This window comes from Mirounga angustirostris, unplaced genomic scaffold, assembly GCF_029215605.1.
Source record: "Mirounga angustirostris isolate CCGP_5_RB_7025 unplaced genomic scaffold, mMirAng1.0.hap1 SCAF_9, whole genome shotgun sequence".
NCBI lineage: Eukaryota > Metazoa > Chordata > Mammalia > Carnivora > Phocidae > Mirounga > Mirounga angustirostris.
The window spans coordinates 4,268,798-4,291,021 of record NW_026991717.1 but is presented as its reverse complement, the minus strand read 5'-3'; the positions used below and the strand labels follow the sequence as shown (position 1 = coordinate 4,291,021).

At 42.8% G+C, this 22,224-nt stretch overlaps 1 protein-coding gene across 2 annotated transcripts in view; it reads right to left on the bottom strand.

The window, feature by feature from the left end:
- Window positions 1-22,224, bottom strand: part of BTBD1 (BTB domain containing 1) — a 44,315-nt gene that overhangs the window by 2,092 nt on the left and 19,999 nt on the right. Inside the window, exons 4-7 of one of the 2 annotated variants that reach the window (XM_045899312.3) lie at window positions 16,954-17,151; window positions 10,655-10,847; window positions 3,712-3,799; window positions 276-422 (exon numbers count right to left, since the gene is read on the bottom strand). In XM_045899312.3, the coding sequence (XP_045755268.1) occupies window positions 276-422; window positions 3,712-3,799; window positions 10,655-10,847; window positions 16,954-17,151 (626 nt within the window). Of the gene's footprint in view, window positions 1-275; window positions 423-3,711; window positions 3,800-10,654; window positions 10,848-16,953; window positions 17,152-22,224 lie in introns of those variants that run through there. The other variant, XM_064569818.1, reaches the window with a different exon arrangement.

The window sequence follows — 22,224 nt, the reverse complement described above, 5'->3', positions numbered from 1 at the left end:
AGAAAATAATTATTTTATCTTCTGTCAAACATTCAAACTCCTACTCAAGCAAAGGGCTACTTCTTGCGAGCTGTGCTGAGAAGCTATTTGATATATCTTAAACTTAATTACACATAAGCTTCTCCAGTGGAGAGTACTTTAACTCCCAGCTTCCTTCTTTCCCCTCTTCCTAAAGGCTTTATCGTCAGGGACTCTCAGCTTCTATGGAAAACCACTCTGTAACATGCAAGAGGAAACCCCCCAGTTCACCCTGTGGAACATTCTGGAAGACTTACTTTGAGTGTCGCACATGCCGTGTAGCACACGTTGGGCAGGATCTCTATAGGCTCTTTGAACATGACCCTGAATGTGTTAGCAGTCCCATCACAACTGAATCCAGTATCATTTTGTCCCAGGGTTTGCTTTTTTTCGTATTCAATGATCTGTAATTTTTCAAAGAGAAGTTACACTTGAGTTACATCAACTGAAGCCAGGTTTCACAGAAAGGAGTACGGAGCCCTGAGGAAGAGCGACTGCGTCTCTTGTGTAATTCTTCTGTACTCCCCTCTAACCCCCCGAGATGTCTCTACTAGGCCGTCAGGGGCAGGGAGGATGCCTGCTAACTGGGGCGTGGCAGCAGGACAGAGGGGCTTCCACAGAAGACACACGGCTCGGGTTACTGGTTTTTAGAGCCCCTGGATTTTAGATGCTGAGGAAAATGGGCCTTTACTCCTTGCTAGCCTGTGTCTTGCCACGAGAAAATTCTCACAGCATTTCCTACGTCGAAATGTATTTACTGAAATTAAAACGACCTGAAATGCAATATTCAGGTACACAGATATGGAAAATGTGAAAGTCCTGGGTTTTCAGTTTAGTTCCATAATCTGTGCCAGGCACAGAAGGACACACTCTCAAGGAGCTTCTAGTCACTAGACGTGTGTGCAGTGACAGTTCAGTATGGCGCTTGCAGTAAGAGCGACACGTAAGGTGAAGCTGCTCAGTGGAGGAGAATTTTATTTTGTCAGCAAGGGGTGAGGCTGCACAGAGGAGAATTTTAAAAGCTCCAGAGCTTACCAGGTTACAAAGGTCCGTGCGAGGGAACAGCACGTGCAGAGGCTGAGGCTCAAAGACCTGCCTTTTCATTTACATCTGATAAAAACAGGAGAGTGATCATCTCTGCAGGGATAGTGACTGGAAAGATCACAAGGGGACTCCCGGGGCACTCTAATGCCCTGTTTCTTGATCTGGCCGCTGGCTGCACAAGTGTGTTCAGTGTATGAAAAGCGAGCCACAGGTACCGTTAGAAATATGTGTACTTTTCTAAATGTTTATCACAGTTCCATAAAAAACTTAAAACCGGGGCGCCTGGGTGGCTCCATCAGTTAAGCGTCTGCCTTCGGCTCAGGTCATGGTCCCAGGGTCCTGGGATCGAGCCCTGCATCGGGCTCCCTGCTCAGCGGGAAGCCTGCTTTTCCCTCTGCCTCTCTCCCTGCTTGTGCTCTCTCTCTGTCAAGTAAATAAATAAAATCTTTAAAACAAAACAAAACAAAACAACAACACTTAAAACTGCAGCATGCTGGTGTCCTGGGGCCAAGCAGTAAGCCCCAGGATCCGATGGTAGCAGCAGAATCCACAACAGACCGCGGCACTTCTCTGAGCCCGTTTTATTGTTTCACTTGGGGGAAAACTTGCTTTGCCTTCTTCCTAAGGCTGCTGTGTGAATCCCATTAACAATTCCAGCAACGCCCGCGACAGAGCACGTGGCAAATACTTCACACACATCCCGTCTCACAGAGCTGTACGGTGGGTGCCACGGCTGACACCGCAGACAAAGAAACTGAGGCTGGGGGACACTATATAACTTGCCCACCATCACACCTCGAGGGGGTGGAGCTGAGACTCAGACCCAGGATGGTCTATCTGGCGGTGGATCTGAAGGGTGTGTGACGCTAGCCACCGGGGGAAGAAAGTAAAGACAAGTCCTATTTCTCATTTTACTCAGAGTTTTTATATTTTTCCATTTCAATGTAATACCTACATCCCTGATGCCCTCTCTCAGGCCTGAAGATTATACAGCCTGTTTAAGTGGGTTCACGGATCCTCCTGGGATAGGATCTTAATACTCCTTATAAAGTGAAATGGGGAGTTATCATGAAAAGCTTTTATACCCCTCAGAGGTTTGCTGTGGTTTTACTGCACTTAACACAATAAAAATAAAATTTTCTAACCTTTAAAATCTTTCAAACAATTTCAATGCACTTGGAACCTATTTGTTAAAAATATTAAAAATATCACTTTCTGGGGCTCCTGGGTGGCGAAGTCGGTTAAGTGCCTGCCTTCAGCTCAGGTCATAGTCCCAGCGTCCTGGGATCGAGCTCCATGTCAGGCTCCCTGTTCAACAGTCTGCTTCTCCCTCTGCCCCTCCCCCTGCTCATGCTCTCTCTCTCAAATAAATAAAATCTTAAAAAAAAAAAAAGTCACTTTCTAATTGGTTTGTAAGAGTGACAAATTGACATGACTGATGTAAATTTATCAGCTGATTTCGTTTTCTTAAGTATTTATTTATTTATTCTCTACACCTGAGGGGCTCAAACACATAGCTCCAAGATCAAGAAGTGCACACTCTTCTGAGTGAGCCAGCCAGGGGTCCATCAGCTAAATTATTTTAATACTTATTTGTTTATTCGAGAGAGAGAGAGAATGAGCGGGAAGGACAGAGAGAGAGGGAGAATCCCAAGCAGACTCCACACTGAGCGCAGAGCCCAACACGGGGCTCCATCTCACCACCCAAGCCAAAACCAAGAGTCAGGGGCCTAACTGACTGCACCACCCAGGCGCCCCAGCTGAATTACAATGTAACTTTAGCAGACAGGATTAGACAATGAGCATAATGTCATGAGCAGAAACAATAATGCGATTCTTCCATATGAAGCAAGGGATCTTTGTGAGGTAGTGAGGAATCTCTTTCAACAGTCATCAAATCAGACCTTTGAACTGCTCCGTATTTTGAAAACTCATGATGTATTTTGAACATAAAGTTCACCAAGGTTTTTACTATTAACATTAATATATTAGTAACATTTTAGAGAAAGTTATTTTCTACAAAGTTTTCACTGTTTACTTCCTTTTCTCATTTCTGTATTTCGTGTTTTAACTTATGCATAATATCAAAGTACAGTATCACATGTGCATAGTTTGTAAATACAAACCCAGCGTAGATGTGTTTCGAAAACAATTTTACTAACTGGGGTGTGTAATCACAATAGTGGGAGAACACTGGTTTACTGGAAGGGAGTGTGAGAGGTATTTAACTTTCTTCCGGATTAAGAACTGAGGTGGAGCAGATCTAAAGCATGAGGCAGGGTCTAGTCAGACAATCAGGAATCAGAAGGTGTTCATAGTTTTGAGAAATTAAACAATTTCAAGCCCTGGAGTTCGAAGTGCCATGGAAAAAGCCGGTGGATGTTTTAAGACAGCCAATGCACAGCAGGAATGACCGATAGAAGTGTTCCCTGGAGAAAGGAGAGCTCCTTCTATGCTAATGCTTCTGCGAAGGACCCCAGGACCCCAATTCTCTGAAACCACTCTTGATTGGTTGTAAAACAGAACTCTCTAGGCTTTCTGATACCTTTGATAATTATATTGAAATCTGGATTTTGTCAAAATGAGATCTTATTGTAAAATTACGTTTGTTATATTTCAAGATTACATACAGTGAGGAAGAAAGTGTACCTGTATATTCACTTGATAATCGGTGGGACCATGAATAGATCCATATAAACCAAATCCGACTATAGAGATTCTTCTATTAACTGTGAACCTGAGAATGAAATCAAATACAAAATAATATACATAATTCAATAAGTATTCATATTCTGAAGGCTTATAAAACTTTTAAGTGTTACCTGGAATAACTAATTTTGCTCATAAAAAGGAAAATGGTCATAAATTTGATATCCTTGGAGGTGTTATCTGTTTACCAAAAAACTCCTTCTAGAGTAAATTTTAACTTAATGCTAACTTAAGTAGAATTTGTTTTCTGTACTATACATTTCTGAGAGTCAAAGGAAATTATTTAACCTAAACACCCACTTTTGTTGTAATGATAATTTTAATGACGTATTAGTCCAAATATGTGTGCCCATCTCCTTCAGGAACACAAATTTGTCAGCCATTAGGACCGAAACCCAGCAGCCCAAACTAGAACAATTTCTCAGCTTGATGAATACTTACAGCCTGTCAGATTTAGATCTTGGGCCTGGCACCAGGGAAATAATGGTCAACAAGCTAGTCTACCCACACCGCACCTGTAGCCAAATGGAGGTCGCTAGTAACAGGCAAGTAAGCAAAGGAATCATCGGTAATTCCAGGCTGTGATCAGAGCTGTGAAGGAAGCGGCTGCCGTAACAGATCACAGCGTGCAGCGCAGGGTCAGGACCTGATTTACGCAGGTGGATCAGAATGAGATCTCATGCTGCAATAATTAGCAAGTCCAGTTTGGTCATAACAGTTAAGAAACAGACCCACCCTACTCCATTTATGAATGTACAAAAACTGACAGTAAGCCCAAGCAGCACTGAGAGACCGTATGATCAGCGAGCACCTGTGACATAAAGCAGGGGCCCTCAGCCTCCTCAGTAGCAACGTCAATGTCACTACTCCGGCGCTGAGCACCACTACGCCGAGTCCTTCCTGGGCCGGGTGCTGGGCTTCAAGATTTTACATCAATTATTTCCTTTAATCATCGTAACAGCTCTATAAACTCAACAACGCAGTACGGTTTTTATTATCCTCCGTGTTGACAGTTGAAGAAACTGAGGTTTAGAGAAATTAACTTGCCTGCGTCACAAAGTGTGGCACGGCTGGGACACGACTGCAGGTCTGCTTGGGCCAAAATGCCCACGCTCTTACCCACTACAGTCCAGTGCCAGGACTGCCTTAAGAGTTTTAAATATATCGTTCATAATACGGGTTTTTTCTTATTTTAAAAAAGTAATATATTCTCTGTAAAAAAAAAAATTAGAAAATGCAGCTAAACAAACAAGGACAATTTTAAAGCACCTCTAAATCTACTATCCAGAGATAGCCCCCATTTATCCTTTGGTGCACTCTCTTTTCAGACTTTAAGTTCTATTTTTTAACAATGGGAAAATAAGACTTGTTTTCTATGAACACATTACTTTAAAAATCATCTCAGAATACACACACACACACACACACACATATTTTTTGCAACTTCTTTCTCATTTAAAAAGGTAAATGATTACTACTGGTCCACTATATTTAACTCATTTCTCATTGTTGGATAATCTAGGTTACTTGTGATTTTGTTATCATACAACAGTGCCGTGATGAATAATCTTGTAGGGCCTTAATTATGTCCTTCGAATAAATTCCTAGAAGTAGAACTGCTGAGGAAAATGAAAGGCATGTTCTTAAGGCTTTAGATAAACATTATCAAATTACTTTCTGGGAAGACTAGCACACTTTCCACCCCACAGGGAACAAAAATTGATTCTATCTCATGCTCAGCAATCCTGAGTATTTTCATGTCTTTGTGCCACTGAGAAACTGATGACTGACAAATTCTATTTACATTTCTTTGATTACTAATGAGTTAAAACATTTGCTCATATGCTTACCATCTACTAGATTGTCTCTTTAATGAAATACTCATGTTCTTTTACCATTTTTCTCTGCTGATGAATGTCTTTTTCATGTGGATTTGAAAGGCCATGTTATATAGCTGTGCTTTGTCAGTAAATATCCATTACGGAAAGTATCCCGTTTGTCATTTACTTATTAACTTCATGGTGGCTTTGGAAGTAAAAATGTTGGATTATCTGTAGTCAAATTATGACCTCTGCCAAGCTTAAAGAGGCCTCTCTCACCCCATCATAACATTCACCTCCTCTAGCACTCTCATGATTTCATTTTTTTAATGTTAAAATTTAAATATACCAATAGTTGTAGATGGGATCAGAAAGGATCTAACTTTATTTTCCCAGTGGTTAATCCTTTCTTCCCCTTCTAAATGCTCATCTATGTTAGGTTCCATATAACACTTACTTTAACTTTACAATACTTTTCACTTTCGATCCATGCTGCTCTTTTAAAAAGAGAAACATCTAGTCTTCCAGATTAAATTTAGAATAACTTTGCCAAGCCACTCCTCCGTACCAAACACATGTGACTTCTGAAAGGAACTGCGTAACACACAGGGCTTAGTTTGGAAAGACACTGACTCCAGTCGAAGCTCTCTAGTTCTTCATAAGGGTACGAGACCGTGTGTTTCTTAATGGATTTATTCCTGCTCCTTTATGTTGTCACTATGGTAAGTGGGATATTTCTTAATATTTTAACTGAAAATCTAAATATTTTTAAATTTCATCTTTTTATTGTGCCATATATACAAATGTACCATCTTAGCCATTTTTAAGTGTGCAGTTCAGTGGGCCTGAGCACATTCAACCCTTGCCACCATCCATCTCTGTAACTGAATTCTGATGACACATAGGAACATCACTGGTTTTCGCATATACATTTCACAAGCGGCCACTATTCTCTTCCATTGGTTCTAACAGATTTTTACTGATCCTGAGGTTATCCAGATGGATCCATTGTTCTCAAAAGGAGTTCTGTCCTCAAGAAGGCCAAGCTCTGTTTTCACAGAGGATTAGGGGCACTACTGGAAGGAGCCAGCAATGATTAGGACAGTCTCCCAAAACAAAGAATCCCAATCAACTTTTAAGTGTCCTATCAGAATTCACGTAGGTGACAAATTCATTTATAACTACAAGAGTTCAACCTAATCCTACTTGATTTACAAACCAAAGATTTTTGCTTGTTGTTGTTATAAAGCAAGACCACTTCTGCAGAGAGGATGTGTCTTACGTCTGTGCAAAGGAAGGAATTAGGGGATTATATCCAACCCTCTGTTCTCTTTGCAGAGTGGGGTCTCCAAGTCCCCAGCATCACACAGTGTTTCAAAGATTTTTTTTATGACAATTTTAATATTCATTGACCTTTACAAGAGATGATTAATATATAGTGGAAATATTATATAGTCAATTCTTGTTATTTGCACTAATCATATTCTATAAAGTTGCCACAAATACTAAACCACTGCTCCTGGGGGGAACATGTACACACACACACACACACACACACACACACACACACACACTGACACACCTCACATGGGTTATAATCCTAAAAACCGCTCATCCTAATAGATTCCATTTTCTTTATTTTACAAAAGAGAAAACAAAGGTTCAGAAGTGTTAAGTGACTTGCCAGAGGCCACCCACCAACAGGTGCAGAGTTAGGATTCACAGGCCCACAGGGCGCAGCGCCTGCCCTGCACTGCCCTCTACTGTCTCCATTCCCACAGGAGAGCGGAAATAAGAAGGCAAAGAGCACCTCCTCATGTGACCTCAAATAGGAACACACTTCCCTGGCAACGAAAATCTTTCCTATGACTTAAGAAAGCATTGCGAGTATTGATTTTTGGGAGTACGAATAAATTTTAGTGAGTAAGAGAGCTGCAAATCTGGAAACTAAATAAATAGGATTGACTGTTCTTTGTTTTATTTGAAACCTTTAAGAAAATGACATGATTGGCAGCAACACTGCTCCTGGTTTTTGACACCTTAGTATGCTAACACCCGTCCCCTGCAAGCATAGCTGTCTCAGCACGCTGGTGTGCATGGACAGACTGCTTCCGTCTGTCTTCTAGTGTGTCCTGCTCCAGAGCCTACACACTGAAGTATGTATTTTATTTGATCTCAGCTACATTTACTGCTCCATTACAACTAGGTCATTATGGTAATTAAAAACAATGTGTGAAGTACACAGTCTATGAACTTCTTCAGGTTATTAAAGAGGGGATATATTTTATTATAAAAAAGGGAGAACTGGTACTAATGTAGATAATGTCATCTGCAAATAATGAAAAAGACTTCTTCCTTTCCGGTACTCAAGGCTCTAATTTCCTTACCCTTTATGATAATCATAAATAAATCACATCACCCAGAATTAGAAGAATACTGCTGAAACACAGCAAGGCTGGCCAGCATTGCTATCTTGAGGTTTTGCTAGTCTATCACGTTAAAGAATTTTTCTAGACCAGGTCTATTAACAGTTATATCTGGAATGAGGGTGAAATTTTATCAAGTCTTTCTGACACCTACTGAAACAATCAAATTCCTTTTCTTCTTTGATCTGCTACTGTGGGGAATGGATGTTTAATTATTTCCTAATCCTGAGCCATTTTTTCAGTCTTCAAACAAACCCTGTTTGCTCATACAGTACTATCTTTCTGAGGTATTGCTAGATTCAAGACACTGATATCGTACGTAGAAGCTCTTCTGTACCAATGAGACTGATCTAGAAATGTTTTTGTCTCATCAGACTACTGTATAAGGGTTATGCTTCTTTCAATAATTAACCAAGAAGTATTTTCTTCTTTTAATGCTCAAGGAAATGACCTGTTCCTTGAAGGTTTGATAAAACTCACCTGTAAAAACCACCTTGTGAAGGGACAGTTCTTTGATAACTTTTAATTCCTTCCACTGGTAATTGGTCTATTCAGGCTTTCTTCTTCAGTCAATTTTGATAATTTATATTTGCCTATAAAATGATCCATTCCATCAAGATGTTCAATTTATTAGCACAGAGTAAACTCAGAATTAAAATAAAAATTGCCTTAGTATATGATTATATCCCCATTATTATTTCTAAACGTATGTTTTCTTCTTTTACTGTTTTTGAGGTTTATTTATTTTGTTGATTTTTTTTTTAAGGAACCAGCTTACGGATTTCTTAATTCTAGTTTTAAATTCATTAATTTCTACGTTTATCTATTTCCCTCCTCTTTTCTATTGTTCTTTTGCTATTCACTTTCTCGCTACTTGAGTTGAATCCTTAAATCATTGATTTCTACTCTATTTATTAAAAGTAGACTATTACGGTCCTTTCGTGTGACACTTTGGCCTCATCTCATAAATTTTCCTATATAATATGCTCACTGTGAATGATTACTAAATAGTCCACAAATGCCTTTATTTCCGTTTTCACCCAATATTTATGAGTCCTCCCCCCCAGGATTCTGTTTTTTAACAAACGTATTATTAGTTCCTAGTTGGATACTAAAGTGCCACTGAAGAAGTAAAAATCCAAAAGGTCTGTCTATGAAAACGGGGTACTTATTCTATTTTGATATGTAACCCAAAGAAAACAGAATACAGCAAGATCGGTTCCAAGAGGATTTCAAGCCTCTTGATCGCTCTCCCCGCTCCAGCTCTTGGAACTGGGCACGGGGCTGGGTCCCGCGCAGAGAGGAAGCCTCGCCGATTCAGGTGCAGGGCCTGCCGGCCCGCCGCGCCCGCCAAGCGGAACCCGGGCCGCAGGAAGCCCCCCAAGCCCTTCTACCGTCTCTCGGTTCCCGAGAGGTCCGCTCACTCGCGGTCCCGCGAGGAGACGGCTGTACCTCCCTGACTCCCCGCTGCTGTCCTGACTCTGAAATGTACCAGACGGACGAAACCTCGGTCAGCGACCTCCCGCCGCGGCGCGAGGAGAGGGGGGGGAGGGAGGGGAGGGGAGGGGAGGGAGGGAGGGGAGGGGAGGGGAGGGGAGGGGGGAGGGGGGAGGGGAGGGGAGGGGAGGGGAAGAGAGGGGAGGGGGGAGGGGAGGAGGGGAGGGGGGAGGGGAAGGGAGGGGAGGGGAGGAGGGGAGGGGGGAGGGGAGGAGGGGAGGGGGGAGGGGAGGGGGGAGGGGAGGAGGGAGGGGGAGGGGAGGAGGGAGAGGGAGGGAGAGGGAGGGGGAGGGGAGGGGGAGGGGAAGGGAGGGGAGGGGAGGGGAAGGGAGGGGGGAAGGGAGGGGGAGGGGGGAGGGGAAGGGAGGGGAGGGGAGGAGGGGAGGGGGGAGGGGAGGAGGGGAGGGGGGGAGGGGAGGAGGGAGGGGGAGGGGAGGAGGGAGGGGGAGGGGGGGAGGGGGAGGGGGAGGGGAGGGGGAGGGGAAGGGAGGGGAGGGGAGGGGAAGGGAGGGGGGAAGGGAGGGGGAGGGGGGAGGGGAGGGGGAGGGGGGAGGGGAGGGGGAGGGGAAGGGAGGGGAGGGGAGGGGAGGGGGGAGAGGGGAGGGGGGGAGGGGGGAGGAGGGGAGGGGAGGGGAGGGGAGGGGGAGGGGGAGGGGGGAGGGGAAGGGAGGGGGAGGGGAAGGGAGGGGAGGGGAGGAGGGAGGGGAGGGGAGGGGGAGGGGGAGGGGGAGGGGAGGGGGGAGGGGAGGGGGGAGGGGAGGGGAGGGGAGGGGGGAGGAGGGGAGGGGGGGAGGAGGGGAGGGGGGAGGAGGAGGGGAGGGGGGAGGAGGGGAGGGGAGGGGAGGGGGGAGGGGAGGGGAGGGGGAGGGGGAGGGGGGAGGGGGAGGGGAGGGGAGGGGAGGAGGGAGGGGAGGGGAGGGGGAGGGGGAGGGGGGAGGGGAGGGGAGGGGAGGGGAGGAGGGAGGGGGAGGGGAGGGGGAGGGGGAGGGGGAGGGGAGGGGAGGGGGAGGGGGAGGGGGGAGGGGAGGGGGAGGGGAGGGGGGAGGGGAGGGGGGAGGGGAGGGGAGGGGGGAGGGGAGGGGAGGGGGGGGGAGGGGAGGGGAGGGGGGAGGAGGGGAGGGGGGAGGGGGGGCAGCCCACCTGATGCGGTCACTCGTGCCGCTGTAGCCCCAGCGGCTCTCCACCTGCTGGAACCTGTTGAGGCAGCACTCCTTGCCCCGCAGGCAACAACGGGGCCGGTCCACGTAGTCCACTCGGGGCTTAGGATTGACCGTAAAGTGAAGAAACAGATGGACCACTTCCCGGTCGGACAAAATTCCGGACTGAGCAGGACCTGCAGAAATAAAAGCACACGCTCAGGAAAAGCACCTGGACTTCAATTCCTAACTTCGTAATACTTCACATAATAATGTGAATGCAAATCCAGAAGATGTAAAAGAACAGTGAGGCAGAAAAATTTTAGTATGCATTTAATTTTACAGATTTCTAAATCCATTTGGGTTTAACCTAATAGAACGTAAGGGTTAATAGTGCTCCCAAATAAATAAATAAATCTTTAAAACAACAACAAGCAAGCAAAATCTTCCACAAAGAAAACTCTAGATCCAGATAACCTCACTGGTGAATTTTCCTAAACATTTAAGGAAAAAACCACACCAATCTTACACAAACTCTTGACCACTGAAAAAAGAAACAACTTTTGTATGCGACCAGCAGAAACCTGGTAATCAAAATCTCACAATTTCATTCCAAGAAAGGAAAATTATAGACTAATTTCTCTCATGAAGTGGTCATAAAAATATTTTTAAAAGTTTAGCAAACTGGATTTGGTAACATAGGATAAAGAATGACAACTAAGTCTGCCTTATATAAGGAATCCAAAGTAGGTGGGGTTTTTTTTTCTTTGTTTTAGGTTTATTTACTTATTTGAGAGAGAGAGTGAATGAGAGAGAGAGCACATGAAAGGGGAGAGGTCAGAGGGAGAAGCAGACTCCACACTGAGCAGGGAGCCTGACGTGGGGCTCAATCCTGGGACTCCAGGATCATGACCTGAGCCGAAGGCAGATTTAACCAACTGAGCCACCCGGGCGCCCACCAAAGTAGGTTTAATTTGGAAAATCAGTGTAGTTCACCATATTAAGAAAATATAGCAAAGAGCATCTCTCTACTTGCTAGATGGGATGCTGCCCAATTCATGCATTGCTTAATAAAGTCAACTACATATTCGAAAAAATAAAGGGGAAAACTACTGTATCACTATCTGAAAAGAGAAGCAGTTGATAAAGTTAATGATAAAACTCTCAGCAGACTAATAATATTATAAAAATAGTATAAATATTAGTGACTAGTAATACTATAAAAATGTCAATTATCTCCACACCAATCTACAGATTCAATGCAATTCCAATCAAAATCCCATGATTTTGGGGGGGGTGGAAATTGACAAGCTGAGTAAAAAAACTTATTTATATGAAAATGCAAAAAAGACCAAAAATAGCCAACATAATCTTGAAGAAGAACAAAGCTGGAGAATTTTCACTACCAGGTTTCAAGATGTGGTGTAAAACTATGCAGAATTGGTGCAAGAATAAACAAATGTAACAGTGGGACAGAACACACACTCCAGAAACAGATTTAATTAAAACAAAATACCTGATTTACAACAAAGTTGGCCCTGCAATGTATGGGGCAAGGATAGTTTTTTAATATGTAGCTACACGGGGAAAAAAAATGAACCCTAACTTTTACCTCACACCATATACATGTGTGAGAAAACAATAGAAAAAAACAAAAATCCAACTGGTTTAAAGATCTAAATGTTAAATGTAAAATATTAAAACTCCTTGAAGAGAACCTCAGAGAATATCTTAATAACCTTGAGACTGGCAAATTTCTTAAAGAACACACAGAAAGCCTTCACCTTACTAAAGAAAAAGATGGATAAATTAACTTCATTAAAATTAAGATTTTCTAGGGTGCCTGGGTGGCTCAGATGGTTAAGCGTCTGCCTTCAGCTCAGGTCATGATCCCAGGGTCCTGGGATCGAGCCCCACATCAGGCTCCTGGCTCAGCGGGGAGCCTGCTTCTCCCTCTCTGTCTGCCTCTGCTCATGCCCTCTCTTTCTTTCTCTATCTCTGTGTCTCAAATGAATAAATAAAATTTAAAAAAAAATTAAGATTTTCTATTTATCAAAAGCCAAGATACAGAAGCAACCCAAGTATCCACTGATAGACAAAAAGATAAGAAGATGTGGTATATATTACGATCATAGAATATTACTCAGCCATTAAAAAAAAAAAATGAGATCTTGCCATTTACAACAACATGGATGGACCTAGAAGGTATTCTGCTAAGTAAAATAAGTCAAACAAAGACAAATACCGTATGATTTCACTTATGTGGACTCTAAAAAACTCATGAACAAACACAAAAGTAAACAGGCTCTTTTTTCTTTTTTCAAAGATTTTATTTATTTATTTGAGAGAAAGAGAATGAGCAAGACAGAGAGCACAAGCCAGGGGAAGAGGAAGAGGGAGAAGCAGACTCCCTGCTGAGCAGGGAGCCCAATGCAGGGCTCGATCCCAGATCTCGAGATCCTGACCTGAGCCGAAGGCAGACGCTTAACTGACTGAGCCACCCAGGCACCCCTAAAGAGGCTCTTAAATACAGAAAACAAAACTGTTGTTGCCAGAGGGGAGGTGGTCGGCGGAGGGGGGGGGGAATGAGCAAAACAGGTGGAGAAGATTAAGATGTACAAACTTCCAGTTATAAAGTAAGTAAGTCACAGTGACAAGAAGAACAGCATAGAGAATATAGTCAATAATATTATAACAACATTGCATGGTGACAGATGGTGACTATAGTTATCAGGATGAGCACTGAGTAATGTAGAGAATTGTTGAATCACTATGTTGTACACCTGAAACTAATATAGCACTGTACGTCTACTATACTTCAAATAATAAATTTTTAAAAAGACAGCATTAATGAAAAGGCAATCCACATGAGCAATACAAATACCTGACAGAAAACTTGTATCCAGAATATATAAAACTCTTAAAAATCAACAAAGAAACTAAGGACCTGAATAAGGATATCCAGTTATTGGCACATTCAACATCATTAACTGTCAGAGACACAAAATTAAAACCACAATAAAGTATGTCCTCATCCCACCAAATGACTGAAACTACAAAAACAGACAATACCAAATTTTGGAGAGGATGCGGGGCAACTAGAATAACTCTCTTAACTCGGCAGTTGAGCATGAACTGTTACAATCACTTTGGGCAACATCTGGCCAGATCTACTAATGCTGAACATATGCACACTCTATGACATAACAATTCCACTTGTTGAATACTCAACAGAAATGTTTACATGTGTACCCTAAGTGACATGTACAAGAATGTTCTTAATGGCCTCCAAAAAGAAACAACCCAGATGTTCAATAGTAAAATGCATAAATAAATCATGACACATTCATACAATAGATTATACAGCAATGAAAAAGAATGAGCAACTGCCACACACAACCACAGGGATGAATTTACATGTTAAGAGAAAAAGCCATACATCAAAGAACACATACTGTATGTATCATTTCCTTTATGTTAAGTTCAAAAACAGAACACATGAACAGACATTTCTCCAAAGACGACATACAGATGCCCAACAGACACGTGAAAAGACGCTCAACATCACTCTTCATCAGGGAAATGCAAATCAAACCTACAGTGAGATTCCTACCTGTCAGAATGGCTAAAATCAACAACACAAGAAACAACAGGTGTTTGTGAGTATGTGGAGAAAGGGGAACCCTCTTGCATTGTTGGTGGGAATGCAAACTGGTGCAGCCACTCTGGAAAACAGTGTGGAGGTTCCTCAAGAAGTTAAAAATACAACTACGCTACAATCCAGCAAATCACACTACTGGGTATTTACCCAAAGAATACAAAAACACTAATGCAAAGGGAGAGATGCACCCCTATGTATATAGGAGCGTCATCTACAATAGCCAAGATATGGAAACAGCCCAAGTGTCTGTAAACTGATGAAAGGATAAAGACCACGTGCTACACACACACACACACAATGAATATTACTTAGCCATAAAAAAGAATGAAATCTTACCATTTGCAATGACCTCGATGGAACTAGAGAGTATGAGGCTAAGTGAAATAAGTCAGTCAGAGAAAGACAATTACCATATGATTTCACTCATATGTGGAATTTAAGAAACAAAATAAATGATCATGGGGGAAAAAAAGGAGAGAGGCAAACCAAGAAACAGACTCTTAACTATAGAGAAATGATGGTTACCAGAGGGGAGGTGGGTGAAATAGGTGATGGGGATTAAGGAGTGCATTTGTAGTGATAAGCACCAGGTGACTAAAATAAAAACTTAAGAAAAGTTCAAAAACAGACAAAACTAATTTATAGAGGCCAGAAAACAGTCACCTTTGGGAGGGAGATCAGGGACTTGGAGGAGCCTGATGAAGGCTTCTAGGGTACTGATAATATACCATAAACTGATATCAAGTGTGGTTCTATAGGTGTGTTCACCTTATTATATGGCTGTTATACGTCAATAAAAAAGTTTGAAGAAGAAAAAATTGATTCCAACAAAAACAAATTGGGAGAAGGGTGCCTGGGTGGCTCAGTTGGTTAAGCAACTGCCTTCGGCTCAGGTCATGATCCTGGAGTCCCTGGATCGAGTCCCGCATCGGGCTCCCTGCTCGGCAGGGAGTCTGCTTCTCCCTCTGACCCTCCTCCCTCTCATGCTCTCTGTCTCTCATTCTCTCTGTCTCAAATAAATAAATAAAATCTTTAAAAAAAAAAAAAATTGGGAGAAAATAAGAACATTTATGATAAATCAATAAGAAAAATTTGAATACCCAGTAGAAAAAACAAAAGTCATAAATGTTAAGAAAAAATACAAATGGCCAGTAAATATAGTTTTAAATAGTAATGAGATTTCCTTTTTCCTTTAAATCAACCTGGCCATGACTTAAAAGCAGGTAATACTCAATGTCAATATGGATAAGGAGAATGGGTCACAGAACGAAGATTCAAAACCAGGTATGTCTGATTTTATTTATTTATTTATTTATTTATTTTTAAGATTTTTATTTATTTGAGAGAGAGAGAGCACAAGCAGCGGGGAGAGGCAGAGGAAGAGAGAGAGAGAGAGAGAGAGAAGCAGACTCCCCGCTAAGCAGGAAGCCCTACTCATCAGGGCTTGATCTCAGGATCCAGGATCATGACCTGAGCCAAAGGCAGATACTTAACCCAACTCAGCCACCAGGTGTCCCTGGGTCTCTCTGCTTTTACATCAGAAGTGTCGATTGGGGGCACCTGGGTTTGAGTCCCGAATGGGGGCTCCCTGCTCGGTGGGGAGCCTGCCTCTCCCTCTCCCCTTTGCCCTTCCTGCCTCCCAACCCCTCCCCCATTCGTGCTTGCTCGTTTTCTCTCTCTCTCGCTCTTTCTCCCTCTAATAAATAAAATCTTTAAAAAAAAAAAAGGCATCGATCTTAAGAATCAGAAAGATCTATCATTATAACCTTGAGCAAGGCACTTAATACCTCTCAGGTTCAGTTCTCTAATCTATAGAAATACGATTTTTATATACATAGTATTTTAAAAATATAACCTAGGGGGGCCTGGGTGGCTCAGTCGTTAAGCGTCTGCCTTCAACTCAGGTCATGATCCCAGGGTCCTGGGATTGAGCCCCGCATCGGGCTCCCCACTCGGTGGGAAGCCTGCTTCTCCATCTCCCACTCCCCCTGCTTGTGTCCCTGCTCTCACTATCTCTCTCTGTCAAATAAATACATAAAATCTTTCAAATATATATATATAACCTATATTCACTCATATGTGTGGAATCTAAAAAAACAAAATAAAAGCAAATGAATAAACAAAAAAGGCAGGATCAGACCCACAAATACAGAGAACAAACTGGTGGTTGCCAGAGGGGAGGTTGGGGAGGGGGGATGGGCAAAATGCTTGAAGGGGAGTGGGAGGTCCAGGCTTCCAGTTAGGGGATGAATTAGTCATGGGGATGAAAGGCTCAGCGCAGGGAATACAGTCAATGATTCTGTAATGGCGCTGCGTGGTGACAAGACGGCTACACTGGTGGGGAGCACATAACCGTGTCAAACAGAATCTTATTGCACACCTGAAACTAATGGAACCTGTGTTCAACTATACTCAAAAAAAAAAAAAAGAAGCTAATGCACAGATCAAAATAAATAACCTATAATGTTATCTTGGAGGGCTTCCAGGAGAAGTAAATGAACTCACACACACACACACACACACACACACTCACACTCCTGTATCATGTGACTAGAACTCACTAACTATCAGGGGCTCCTCTCACACAGGGAGGCTGGCTGACTGCTGGTTTCACCCAGACTTTGGTCAAGTTATAGCCCTACCTGCTGCAAACTCCTCAATGGTCATCAGTGGAAACCGGATCAAGGACAGTGCTTTTCCTAGAACTTTCTGTTTGTTTCCAAAAGTCACAGGCAACTGCTGTCTTTGACATTCCGCTTCTGCCCATCGCACAACAGCTCCAAAAAGTCGACTTTCTCTGATACTAAGTGTGTCTCTTTCCAGAACTGCACAGAGTGTGTCTACAAGTAAAATACAAAAATAAATCAAATTAGGAATATTTTGCTCTTTACCAAAACAATACCGACAAACAGGCTTATGTTAAGTTTTCACATTTCAATAAAAAACAGGTCAGATACTTAAAACTATAGACTCTATACTTAAAAATATTAAAGAATGAAAGGAATTAAACAGCAAAGTTTTCTTTGCTAAGAAAAGTTCTTTAATTGCTAAGGTTAACATTCAACTTACTCCTTATCATACATGGAAGCTTAGGCAGAGTATCTCCTTGTATATCCGTGCCACTTATCAAGCAAACTCAAATATGCAGAGTAAGATTACTAGTAAGTCAGTCAGAGAAAATGGCTTCAACTTAGTAACAGACACAAATTCAGAAAGTCTACAGAAAACCATGTACCCATTCCCCAAATATTCCTTATTAGGCACTCTTTATGCGTCAGGCACGATCCCAGATGCTGAGGATACATCACTGAACAAAAACGTTAAACATCCGCCTTCATGGAGCTTATGTTCTAATGGGGTAAACATTACTACGTTAGATGACAAGTGTAGGACGAAGAGCAGAGCAAGGGGAACCATTAAGTGGTTTAAAATAGGAAGGCGTGGGCGGCTCACCTGAGCTAAGACCTGACTGGAGGCGGGGGGAGTCAGCCAAACGGAGGCCTAACCAGAAGGACTGTTCCAGGACTGCCAGTGTGAGGGCCCCCACAGGAAGGTGTGCCTGGCAAGTCTGAGGACCAGCCAGGCGGCCAGGGTGGCTGCAGTGCCGTGAGCAGGAGGGAAAAGCGGTAGGTGGTGAGGCCAGAAAGAGGGGGAAATGGGGGTGTCATCCTACAGTACCCTGCAGATCATCTGGGTTTTGGAAAGGGGAACAAACCCCTGGCGGATCTGGGGCTGTGACACTGTATGTTGTGAAAGGATCGTGCTGGCAGCCATGTTGAGAAGAGACTCTAGTGGAGGTAAGAGTGGAAATGAGATCAGTTAGCTCCTGCTCTGATCCCAGGCAGATGTGATAATGGCCAGGACCATAAAGAAGAAGTGAAGGACGATCAGCTTCAGGATACATTCTGAAGGATGACTCCATGTGATGTCCTCACAGACTGAATATAGAGAGTGACAGAGAGGGGTCAAGGATAATTCCCAGGTCTATAGTCTAAGCAACAGACAGATGACAGGGATAGTGACTCGAGATGGGAAAGCCTACGAAGGAGGTTTTGGGGGATGGTGAGAGGCGAGATCTGGAGTTTAATTTGGGACATCTTAAGTTTGAACTCCCTATCTGACCTCCAAGTATAAATGTCATGCCCAGAACTCAGGCCCTCACTTGGAATCCTTCTCCTTTTATCAGAGGCAAAATTGTAAAAAATTAGCTCAGATTCTCTACAGTAGATCAAAAGCAGAAGTCAGAGAGGGGGCCTGAAAGGCCAACAGACTAGATAAAACAATAGGCTGCACACAAACAGGGGCAGAGAAGAGAGGAAATCTGAAAAGTAGAAGTAGGTGCCTGAAAAGCACTACAGTCAAGAGTCTTTATACAAAGAGGAAGATTAAAAAACAAACACACAGGGGGCACCTAGGTGGCTCAGTCGGCTGAGCATCCAACCCTTAGTTTCAGCTCAGGTCATGATCTCAGGGTCATGGAACTGAGCCATGAGTCAGGCTCTGTGCTCAGTGGGGATTGAGGACTCTCTCCCTCTGCCCCTCCCCTCTGCACGCGCCACCTCCTCCTCTAAAATAAATAAATACTTAAAGACAAAACAAAAGCACACAAACAAAAAAAACACTTCAGAGGCCTGAGGGCTTCACTATACAATAACTGATATTCATAATAATGAGCACTAATAACCACAAGATTCAAATAAAAATGAGGATGCCATACATAGCAGAAATCAATGAAGGCATTAAATATGCTTAAATTACCCAGTATTACACATCTAAGAAAATTTTATTTAAAAAAAATTACATTCGGGGCACCAGGGCGGCTCAGTCGTTAAGCGTCTGCCTTCGACTCAGGTCATGATCCCAGGGTCCTGGGATCGAGCCCCGCATCGGGCTCCCTGCTCCTCGGGAAGCCTGCTTTTCCCTCTCCCACTCCCCCTGGTTGTGTTCCCTCTCTCAGTGTCTCTCTCTATGTCAAATAAATAAATAAAATCTTAAAAAAAAAAAAATTTACATTCTATAACGGTCTACACATTCATACTACATCCAAATATTTGGTCAATATCAAACCACAGCTATCATTCCAGCAAAGATGTCTCAGTCCCCAGAACACAATAGGGGCTCAACGATATGTTAAAAATGAATAGGTTATAATTTTTTTTTTTTTAAATCATGTTTTTCCTTCTCTTGTAGCTGATCAGATGAATACAAATTAAGGCTCCATAAAACTTTTTCACAGGTAAATGAATGTAAACCTATATGCCTCAAAACTTAAAAGGATTAGGAATATACACTGACCGTAACTGGTCATTCAATGAGAAAACAGACAGGGCGCCTGGGTGGCTCAGTTGGTTAAGCGACTGCCTTCGGCTCAGGTCACGATCCTGGAGTCCTGGGATCGAGTCCCACATCAGGCTCCCTGCTCAGCAGGGCATCTGCTTCTCCCTCTGACCCTCCCCCGTCTCATGCTCTCTCTATCTCATTCTCTCTCTCAAATAAATAAATAAAATCTTTAAAAAAAACGGACAACCTTGGATCTACAAATCTCTACTCCATATGCTAGTAAACTTCAGTAAAGATAAACACAAAAACTTAAAATATCAGCAAGGGGGGAAAAAGAAAGCACATTATACTGCCTTTAGCATAATGTAAATTTGCTTTTTTTCCTATCAGTGTGACATATTATCTTCTTCCCTTAGCAAAAAGCTCTAAGAGAGAAACGGTCTCTCTCTACTTGGAGAATAGTAAGCACATTCCCTCCAGAACATATATTCAAATCCCAGAGGAGAAAAAGCTTCCCCAGAATCTGAAACTATAAACTGTGTGAAGAGCTCCCGAAGCCTGGCCCAGCTTTCTCTCAGCTCCTAGACTTCTCTTTCAATAGCAAGTTTTAACAAGTGCATTTGAGGCAAACTAGACCATGGTGTGGAAACACACAGGTCTTCTATTGGCAGCCAAGAGCCTAATAAAGACCATAAAAACATCTAAGGTTTTGTTTTATAAACACAACGCAAGGCTAGATTTTAATATAAGCAGCTGTGAGTCAAATCAAATCAACAAATATTTAGAGAGTATTTACCGTGTACAAGGCACCTCCTTCAAGAATTCCAGGTTCCAATGGCATGCCTAACATGGGGGTTATTTACAAAAGAACTTCCAGGAGGAAGTCATCCAGATGCAAACAGTATTATTTCAAATACAGACTGAAGTACAAACGGAGTACTTGACAACCCTTAAGGGGAAGAAAATTAGGATGAAGCAATGTTTCCTTAGCAATGTGGGCAGTGCTTGGGGCTCTCAAACATCCAGTCAATGGCCTATTACGTATACTGGGGAGGAATCTAGCCCCTGCCCTTCAGTATAATTAATGCAAAATGAGTATAAATCCTTCCCAAGGTACTGTGCAATAGACAGGCACGCTATCAATGGGATGTTGTTATAAGAGAATACACTAAATGTCATGGAAGAGGGTGGGATGTCAGTTCTCTAGAAAGGAGTCACTGCAGAAGTAGAATTTGAGCCAAGACATTAAGACTGAGTGAGAACTAGCCAAGGTGGGAAGGAAAGGCAACATTCTAGACAGTCCAGTTGGTGAGCAAATATTAACTGAACAGGTACTATGTTCTACTGTCTTCAGTGCTAGAAATATAGTGGTAAACAAGACAAAGTCCCTGACTTTAAAGAGTTTACAATAGGAGTGCCTGGCTGCCTCAGTCGGTAAGCACATGACTCTTGATCTCGGGGTTATAAGGTCAAGCCCCAAGTTGGGTGTAAGGATTATTGAGAAATAAAGTCTTAAAAAAAAAAAAAGTTTACAATCTAGGTGGGGAAGCTAGACAATTATTATAAACATACACAGACAAATATCTACTTAAGAATTTCAAATAGTAAAACATATCATGAGGAAAATCAACCAGAGTAACAGCACAGGGATTGTTCAGGGGAACGTGGTATCTACTTTGACTAAGGTCTGAGGTGGTCTGTCTTAGGTCTCATTTAACTTGGTATCAGAATAATATAAAGGAGGAGGCCACATACATACTCGGGGGAAAAGGATTCTAATCAATGGAATAGTAAATACAAAGGCTTAAAAGAGAAATAACCCTGGCCAGTGTATATGAAAGGCAGGGAGTGACGGGGAGAACGGCAGGAGACTAGGTCAGGTGCAGAAAGAGGAGGCGGCCAGTGCCATTCTCTCTTCTTCCTGACCTTCCGCTGAAGTCACGTGGGATCAGGAGACTGAATTTGAGACAATGAAGAGTGAAAACGCAGGTGCCACCTCAAGGCCAAAGCTTTCAAGATGGGCGTGTTCTCCCTTCCCATACATTTTCCTGTCTGCCGGCAAGATGGATAATAACAGACAATCACAGATATCTAATATACATTTTGTGTTCATCATGGTGAAGACAGTATTTCAGGTCACAAGCCTGGGTCAGCTCTCTCTGATCTCCTACAACAAAAGTCAAACTCCTTAGCCTTAGCCCATCCTGCGCAGCCAGGCTCTAACTTGCCGCACATCCCCTCCCCCTCCTCCATCCACTTCTTCCTGTGGTTCCACCTGCCTTAAGTGCCCTCCCCTCTGCATTATCCAAATACTACCCATTCTTTACAGCCCAGATCAGAATCTCCCCTCTCAAGACTTTCCTAACGCTACTCAATTTGAGGTAATCTTCCCGTGTTTTGGATTTGCACAGTGGTTATTTTCTATAACATTTAGCTCAGAAAAGGCAAAATCACATTTTGCTGTATGCTATCCAGAATTTTGTTAGTGTCTTATTTTCACATATGTGTTCCTTGATTCTCCAATTAGATCATATTTTCCTTAAGAAACATCACATCTTACTCTTTGTATTTCCTCAATGACCTTCTATAATGCCATGCACATGGTGTACATTCAATGAATTTGACATTTCTTT